This window comes from Silurus aristotelis (genome assembly GCF_946808225.1).
Source record: "Silurus aristotelis genome assembly, chromosome: 22".
In the NCBI taxonomy this organism is placed as follows: Eukaryota; Metazoa; Chordata; class Actinopteri; order Siluriformes; family Siluridae; genus Silurus; species Silurus aristotelis.
The window spans coordinates 2,936,049-2,945,382 of NC_139595.1; the positions used below are offsets into that span (position 1 = coordinate 2,936,049).

Genomic DNA, 9,334 nt, shown 5'->3' on the forward strand with positions numbered 1-9,334 from the left:
TATGGAGACAGAAGATCTGCTGTGGCAACCCCTTAAGGAAGAAGCCAAAACAAGAAGAAGAACATGTACTATTCTTACCACTTACCTCCTCAGGCTTCGTTCTCTGTTCACAAGTTAATCACATTTTCTATTCGTTTTTTAATCACTTCCAATAGTACCATTAGGTTTTTATTGTGATTCATCAACAAGGTTAGTGAGCTTTATTTAAACCGTAGAACAACATCAGGACTTTCTTTACCTACCTGAGATTCATCTAATAGTTCTTAACTAACTGGGCTGCTAGACTACATTCATTCCGACACCAAGAACATGTTCAAACCAACTTTTAAATCAGTGTAATGTCAGAGAATGAGAATGAGATTTACCGGGTCATGAAAGTCACCAAGGCAATAATTAAGGTTATAGAACCTGCGATTTTTTCCTGTGGAGCTACTTCGAGAGGTTCTCAGCAACTTTCCAAAGGTCATCCTTCAGAAGTCTGTGCATTCCATTCGTTTCATGTCCCTATGTAATAAAGTATATGTACAATTTGTTTCAATAAATTCATTATTACATAAGAAATAGGTTCTTTATCACCAAATTTTAATGCCTAGTTCATCTTCCCCCACCCTGTACTTAGTTTTGGGACCTGGTAATATTCATACCATGGCCCTTTTAATATTTCCTTGTGATGAACCATATACCTGGTTTCTCTTCCATAATCATCTGAGGTTATAAATTGTGTCCCTTATGTTGTTCAGCTGGTATATAAATATTAACCATGGTCCAGATCTGCTCATCGAGTTGCTTTTAAAGGTTACAGCAGCTAACTGTATTAATCCAGACACCCAAAAGCTGATAAAAACCCCTTTAAAATGGCTGATATCAATTCCTTATTGTCGTTTAGGTGTCAGCATCTCCTTATGTGACGTCTCTAATAACAGTGATGAAAAGATTAATATTTTTAAATGCAGCGTAACTCAATATTTAAGATTCTATTTAAAAGTTTTTTGTCACAATTACAGAAAATGTGAAATTCTTGCTCTGCTAATCTTCCAGTGGCCAGACATATAATCAAAGTTTTATTTGTCACATACACATTCAATATTATAAAAAATAATTAAATGCTTTTAATGACTGTCCAATATGTAAATAAAAATATTAATAAAGAAATTAAGTATGAATGTTTGAAGTATAACTATAAAGTATAAAATATAATTATAAAAACTTTATACTATACTGTAAAATATTTATACAAAAATAAGACAGAACGGCATGGGTCTGGATATGACAGAGATATTGACAGTAGTCCAAATTTAAAGTGTTGAAAATTATGTTATATAATTCTATAATTATAGTGAAAATGTAAAATAAATATAAAGCCTAAATAAATAAATTCAAAGTGTAATATATTAAAGTTATCATTCCGCATGAGTTAATATAATGGGGGGGGGGGGTGCAAATCTTATTTTTCTATTTATTTTTATTTCAATATTGTTGTCCCTAAAAGCATCTTTCATCAAAACTTTTTTTCTAAACAATAAAACCCTTTTGTTTTACATCTCTGTTTAATGATAATAAGATGCACTTACACAGATATAACCAGTAGAGGGCAGTAGTTCTTTAAAAAAAAAAAAAAAAAAGACCAAAAATTGTGCCTTAGCCAAGTTTTTTTTTTCTAGTTTTTCGTGTTATCAAAAATTCACAATGACGCTGCTGTCTCCAAAAAAAGTAAAACTAAAAAAAAAATGATTAATGTGAATTGACAGCCATATTTTTTATAGTTATTGCTGAACCTGTTGTTCATAGGTTCACTTATATTTTCCACATTTAAAAGTCTTATTATAATCTTGCATAATAATCTTTCATAAATTTATTGATCTGTAAAATTAAATTAGTATATACTGTATAAAAAGGTCTTGCCCTATGAATAGGTTTTGTTTGTCGTTCCCTTTTTGCTTAAGTGTTGACACTTTTTCTTTTGCATCCTTTTGAAATCTAAATGAGAGCAAAAAAAATCTATGATATTTAAAAGACTTTTTCCAGCCTGCATACGTGATACATGTTATAAGCTCTCACCTGACTAATGATGAAGGCTAACGAGACGCCCAGCCAGACTACTCTTAACAAACCTGAGCAAACGCATGAGAGTGGGAAGATATTCTCAGGATTATATTTATTCACTCGTTCTATTTATCCCAGCGATCCCACATGTTTGTGTTACCTTTTGTCTCTCCATTTTAGTTATGTTGCAATAGTTAATCTTCCAGGAGTCCCTGCTTGCATCCTGATGTACACACTGTATTTCTCTCTCTCTCTCTCTCTCTCTCTCTCTCTCTCTCTCTCTCTCTCTCTCTCTCTCTCTCTCTCTGTCGAGTTAAACATGCTCCTGACATTCCAGTCACCAGCGTTCCTGTCCCTTTCTTCTCTTCAGATCTGCCTTATTCATGAGTTTCAAGGTCAGAGCAACCACCAGGGCCTAGGATCTCAATGTAAACACCAGGGTCTAAGATCCCAGAGCAACCACCAGGGTCTAGGATCTCAGAGCAACCACCAGGGTCTAGGATCTCAGAGCAACCACCATGGCCTAGGATCTCAGCACAACCACCAGGGTCTAGGATCTCAGAGCAGCCACCAGGGCGTAGGATCTCAGAGCAACCACCATGGCCTAGGATCTCAGAGCAACCACCAGGGCGTAGGATCTCAGAGCAACCACCATGGCCTAGGATCTCAGAGCAACCACCATGGCCTAGGATCTCAGAGCAACCACCAGGGCGTAGGATCTCAGAGCAACCACCATGGCCTAGGATCTCAGAGCAACACCAGGGTCTAGGATCTCAGAGCAACCACCAGGGTCTAGGATCTCAGAGCAACCACCAGGGTCTAGGATCTCAGAGCAACCACCATGGCCTAGGATCTGAGCACAACCACCAGGGTCTAGGATCTCAGCACAACCACCAGGGCCTAGGATCCTCCACCTACTGTACCGTCTCCATGCAACTGCGAGAACCCGACGTCTCTCCACTATTATTTCTCTTTAATCTATCAAATTTATATCAATTATTTCATTTACATCAAATTATCCAGACAGCTATTACATTCTCTACATGTGTTCTGTCCCATATTTTGGTCCCTAATGGTTATTTTCTTCTCATTTGGTAATATCTGGGGTATTTTTACCTAAGAAAATACCAATTTTGCATATCTTATGGTTTTTTTTTTTTTTTTTTTTTTTTAAGTCTGGTTGTATGTAATAGGATAAAAAAAACCAACTTAAATATAGTATATTATTTATAACGATGTAAGAACAGTCTGTCAAAATTATTTATCAATTCCCAAAAAAAAGGGCAAATGCAATTTTATTGACTTTAGTGTTTATTTCATATAATTTTTCCCATTTATGTTTGGATGCAATAAATGAGGTATGTAATAATAAAACCCTGTAAACTTGCAAATAAATCTCCAGCAAAATGGCGAAGGCGCTGGCTCATGATATTCTCGCGATATTTCAGAGTTCAAGTCGCGAGAGTTGCTGCTGCTCCGGCTGTAATACAAACCACTGTCTTCCTTCTGCACAAATGCACTACGTAGGGTTTTAAGTGAGCGGCGGTTGCGCCCTAAGTAGTGCACTTTGATTATAATAGAGTGCTTTTTGGATTACAGCCACCGTGCGAGGACTTGTTGCGCTTCAAACCGGAAAAAAAAGCCTGTTGTTTGATCCAAAGGTATATATTAGTTGCACTGATTTGGTTTGTCGTTTATATGATCATTAAATAAAAGTGAATTTGATTTCATATGCAACGCTTTTGTGCTTCTGCACGTCTCTAAAACTATGTCCGTGCTTTGTCCTATTGTATTGTTAGATATTTTGGGCATGCATTATTACTGAGAGTATACATTTAATAAAAATAAATTATCCTGTGCTGTGTTTAATAGTCTATAGACCCTATACAGGGCATAGGAATCGGGAATGTATGCAAGAATTCGATCCGGAAATAAAAACAATTTTTAAAAAAAGGCGTGCATGAATTTAGAAATCACAAAAAGCATCCAAGAATTAAGTTAAGGAATCAAAAATGCATTCAAGAATTTTGCCAGTAGTAATCAAAAGAATGCATGCAAGAATTCAGTGTAGAAATCAATCTAGAAATCATTAATGCATGCGAGATGATAGTCCGGAAATCATGCAAGAATTCAGTGTAGAAATCAAGAATGCATTCAAGAATTTAGACTAGTAACCAAGGAGGCATGCAAGAATTCAGTGTAGAAATCAAGAATGCATTCAAGAATTTAGACTATAGTAACCAAGGAGGCATGCAAGAATTCAGTGTAGAAATCAATCTAGAAATCATTAATGCATGCGAGAATTTAGTGTAGGAATCAAGAGTGCATTCAAGAATTAAGTGTAGAAATCAATCTAGAAATCATTAATGCATTCAAGAATTAAGTGTAGAAATCAAGACAGCATGCAAGAATTCAGTGTATGAATAAAGAATGCATGCAAGAATTCACTGTAAAAATCGAGACAGCATGCTATAATTCAGTCTGGAAAACAAAAAGCATGTAAGTATCCAGTGCAATGTTCAAAGTCCGTAGTGTGCGAATAGGTGACTCCTTATAAGAACAGAAGGACTTGTTTATATATGATTTACAGGGCAGATCTCTGCAACCTTGTCGTTACTGTTCTGCTGATATACCACATTACTCTTCCATTCAGACGGGCCTGAAGCTGGTGGTTCAGCAGATCCAAACATTAGAAGAATTCTGACACTGAAACAGTCTGCTTTTTTTATATCTATCTCAAGTCATGTCTTCTTTGAGCGGGAAGGTTCAGACAGTCCTGGGCTTAATGAATCCAGACCAACTGGGTCGCACTATGACGCACGAGCACTTGACCATGAGCTTCGAGTGTTGCTTTGTCCCCCCAACTTCGGGACACGAGGACAAATCCACCGCACCCATCCAGCTGAAAAACGTGCACTGGCTCCAGCAGAACCCATACAGCCACCGGGAGAACCTCCTGCTGTGCCAGGAGCTCGAGGCAGTCCGAGAAGAACTGTTAGGCTTCAAGAACGCTGGAGGAGGCACCATTGTGGAGAACACGACGACAGGTATAACTAGAAATCTGCCCGCTTTACGCCAGCTGGCCAAGGACACCGGGGTCAACATCATAGCTGGAGCTGGCTACTATGTGGACGTCACTCATTCTGATGAGACCAGGAAGATGACAGTGGAGAAGGTGTGTGGTTGTGGTAGCTCTCATAATCTGGTTTGTTTGATTTGATTGTGTGTATATATATCGTAAATATATTTTACATTCCTGTAATTCAGATTAATGATTTTTACTCTACTTACCGTTGGGATTAATAAGATTCCTGCTTTTTTTGCTTTATCCCTCCGAAGCTGACTGATGTTATAATCAGCGAGGTGTCACATGGAGCTGATGGAACAGATATCCGGTGTGGCGTGATTGGAGAGATTGGCACCGGCTGGCCAATCACAGAGAGCGAAAAGAAAGTACTGCGTGCCACCGCACATGCTCAGAGACAGCTGGGATGTCCGGTTATCATCCATCCGGGCCGAAACAACGCCGCCCCTGATGAGATCATACGAATCCTTCAGGAGGCTGGAGGAGACATCTCTAAAACTGTGATGTCTCATCTGGACAGGTGAGAAAACACTGTGTGGTTAAATAAAAAAAAAAAATTCGTCATAACCTGGTAATCTTGTGAAACCAACCTGAAATCCGCAAGATATTAGTTTACATTCGTGAATCTCATACAAACTGGACAAAATCCTCAATTTCTTTACATGAAACAATCTGAAAACAATATCAAATATTTAATAGGCAACTTTTGCAACACTCTCAATCTACTATTTATTCATTTTTTTTATTATTTGCCCCAAAATAGATTCACGGTCACATATGTGTTTAGCAGTACGACAGAAAAAGTCAAAATATTTTAGTTCTGGTAACGTCGGACTCATCATCCTCATAGTCACTTGAGAAACATCTCCTTTTCGAATAGCACTCAGACGTAACCATCGATATCCTTCAGCCTGCACAAAAGAGACAATTTCCTCAATGTCTGTCGGATTTTTTCTTCTGAATAAATTCGATTTCTGCAGAACTGCTGCAGTGTTGATTTACTAATAATTCCATGCTGAAGAACCAAAAGAAAAGATTCCTCAGATTGCTTTGAATTTTTTTAACGTGGCACCAAAATGCCTTCATCCTTTTTCTACATAAATGTCTATTATTGGTATTTTATTTCTGTTGTATTTATTGCTGACTTGTATTTTTAACATCAGTTTACCTCATCTACATATTTTCTTCTCAACATTCTTTTTATCCAGGACCATATTTGACCACGGCGAGTTACTGGAGTTTGCAAAATTAGGAAGCTACCTGGAGTACGATCTCTTCGGCACGGAAATGTTGGACTACCCTTTTAATATGGACATTGACATGCCGAGTGACAGCCAGAGGGTTGAAACGTAAGTATCGAATTAGTAACACAAACTATATATATATATACACATACACACACTATATTGGTTCTTCTCCAAACTGTTACCACAAAGCAGGAGGCACGCATTTTTGCAGGACGTCTTTTGATGCGCTATAATAAAACATTTTATTCACTTGAACTTGGAAACCCAAACCTGCTCCAGCATGGCGATGCCCCTGTGCATAAAGTGAGCTCCTTAAAGATCTGGTTTACATGCTTTGGAGAGGAAGATCTTGAGTGGCCTGCTATAGAGCTCTAATCTCATCCCTACTGAACACCTTTGGGATGAATGTGAATGCTGACTGCACCCCAGGTCTCCTCACCTACATCAGTACCTGCCTTTCGTAACACCCCTGTGGCTGCACAAATGTCTACAAGCACACTCAAACATCTAGTGGAACATTTTATCAGAAGATTGGAGTGGATTAAAAAAGTAAATTGGAACTAAATGTGGAATGCAACACTTAAAAATCACATACTGTACTTATGACCAGGTGACCCAATACTTTTGGCAATATAGTGTATGTACAGATGTTCCACTTGTTTTGTTTTTTTAATCCTACCTTATTATTAAGAACAGCTTTACACACTCTTGTTAGCCGGACAGTTTGTTTCTCCAAACGTTCAGCTAAAATACTTTACCGTGCCTCCTATAAAACTTGCCAAAAATGTTCTTCACTAGTTGGAGATTTCTTAATGATCCAGTTCATCCCAGAGCAGTTTAATAGATTTAGGTGCGGTGACTGGGCAGGTCATTCCATGATAGATATCACTCCAGACGACGTATTTGTTGCTTTGGCTCATCGTCTTGTTGTATGCTAAAGTCAGTTCCAACCAGACGCAGTCCAGACAGAGTTGCATTGTGTTGAAGTTTGGGATGGTTGCCATATTGGTTCCTTTCACTTTCTGGAATAAGTCTCCAACATTCCCTGCTCCAAAACAACCCCAAACCATTAGGCTTCCACTCCATGTTTGACTGTGGGGGTAATGCAGTCTGCTAACATCTTCTCTCCTGTTCTCCGTCTTACACAAGTTCATTTTTAGAGGCATAACCTTAAATTTTGTCCACAGAACTTTCTTCCATACACGTTTTACTTTCCATTTATTCGCAGTTTACCGAGTTTGTTGCATAGAAACAGAGTTTTCTGTGGTACATTTACTGTGTAGTTTCCCTCTTAAATTAAGCATGGTCATGTTTAATATATTCTTTTTTCCATTATTTTCTTACCAGCCTGGCGTTTCTAATTAAAAACGGCTATGAGGACAGGATCGTCATCTCCCATGACATTCACACCAAGAACCGACTGACCAAATACGGCGGCCACGGTTACTCCCACATCCTGAACAACATTGTTCCCAAAATGCTTTCCAGAGGCATCAGCCAGAAGCAGGTGGATAAGATACTGATAGACAACCCCAAGCAGTGGCTAACCTTTAAATAGATCTGATATTTCAGTCTGATTATGGGATTATACCCAACCAAAGAGTCATGTGATCATGGTCATGTTGAGCTGTGTGACTGGAAAAAACTGCTTGGAATGTTTGCAATAATATATATTTTTTGCATTGAATCTCAAAATTAATGTGTGTGTAAGTGTGTGTGTGTGTGTGTGTGTGTGTGTGTGTGTGTGTGTGTGTGTGTGTGTGTGTGTGTTTGTGTGTGGAATTCACCGTTACCTTGGCTATTCAGTCATTACCCAATTAAGGTAAATCAAAATAGATTTCAAGGCTGTTGTTTTTGTGGAACTCATCAGGGAGTCAGAAACGTCTGCATTCGATTCATTAGGAAACAATTATACAATTAAAGGAGGTTTTCGGGACATCGTTCAATTCCCCAGATGCAAAAAAATAATAGGAAACCCTTTGATTTCAGACAAATACCTTCAGCTAATCATTCTGCCTCAATGAGACATCACGTCAGCGCAACGTCTGGACCGCGATTGTCGGGTTTTTTTTGGTTTGTTTGTTTGATTTCGTCTTGTTTGGGTTTTTTTTCAATCCGGTATTAATTAAAAACGCAATCCAACAATGGCTCGTTTAATCGCAATAACAACATACGAACTGAACGTTGGGGAACAAAAGACTTATTTTGCAAGTTTGATCTGAAAGAATTTGCTGTATATGTATTTCTATCTGCACTGATTGATTAAATTTTTTTATATTTACAATGAATAATCATTAGTCAAAATTAGTTGGTATTTCAATGAGGCATAGTTAAAATATTTTTTTAAAGTTAGTTTATAAATTGTTTTACAAATGAAAAATTAATGCAATGTACACGGACATATACTATATGGACGAAGGTATGGGGACACCTGACATCCAGCTTTATGTCCCATTGATTGGAAGTGTGTGGAAGATCTTGAGTTTCCTGCTATACAGCTCAAACTCTATTCAACAGCATGAATGTGAACGCTGACTGCAGCCTAGGCCTCCTCACCCCAGGCCTCCTCGCCTCACCTACATCACTTACGACTAACTCCCTTGTGGCTGAAATCTCACAAATCTAGTGGAACATTTTTCCAGAAGACTGGCGGTTATTATAACAGCAAACAGGGACTAAATGTGGAATTTGATGTACATATGATTCACTTCATATGTCTTATGGTCAGGTGTCCACAAACGTTTGTCCATAAAGTGTACGGGAGGTGCAGTTTTGTATTTTAGATTTTAAAACTCGTCATCTCAGCGCTTTCACTATATAATTTGTGATTAATCTTGTTTTGTTTTTTGTTTGTTTCTTTGGCAAATGTATATCACTGTGAAAGAAATAAAAAGCAAAGAAATCAAATGATCCAATCTGTAGTATTTTGTAGTTTGTAAATGAAATACATTCTTATTTT

General features: G+C 37.9%; 1 protein-coding gene across 3 annotated transcripts; it reads left to right on the top strand.

Annotated features, from left to right (window-relative positions):
• Nucleotides 1-3,630: 3,630 nt before the first annotated feature.
• On the top strand, nucleotides 3,631-9,258 carry pter (phosphotriesterase related). Of its 3 annotated transcripts, none has more exons than XM_083525195.1 (5): nucleotides 3,631-3,704; nucleotides 4,697-5,218; nucleotides 5,383-5,648; nucleotides 6,337-6,477; nucleotides 7,723-9,258. In XM_083525195.1, exons 2-5 carry the CDS (start codon nucleotides 4,787-4,789, stop codon nucleotides 7,931-7,933), a joined length of 1,050 nt encoding a protein of 349 aa, XP_083381321.1. In that variant the 5' UTR covers nucleotides 3,631-3,704; nucleotides 4,697-4,786; the 3' UTR covers nucleotides 7,934-9,258. The 3 variants fall into 3 exon arrangements, with proteins under 3 accessions (XP_083381321.1, XP_083381322.1, XP_083381323.1); XM_083525196.1 differs by having other exon boundaries at nucleotides 3,636-3,704; nucleotides 4,785-5,218; XM_083525197.1 differs by having other exon boundaries at nucleotides 3,692-4,110; nucleotides 4,352-5,218.
• The last annotated feature ends 76 nt before the right edge of the window (nucleotides 9,259-9,334 follow it).

Excerpts from the sequence above, each read along its gene's own strand:
- pter (XM_083525195.1), top strand. The coding sequence starts at position 4,787 with ATGTCTTCTTTGAGCGGGAAGGTTCAGACAGTCCTGGGCTTAATGAAT. Across the intron at positions 5,649-6,336 it reads GTGATGTCTCATCTGGACAG|GACCATATTTGACCACGGCG; the intron begins GTGAGAAAACAC and ends CTTTTTATCCAG. Across the intron at positions 6,478-7,722 it reads GACAGCCAGAGGGTTGAAAC|CCTGGCGTTTCTAATTAAAA; the intron begins GTAAGTATCGAA and ends TTTTCTTACCAG.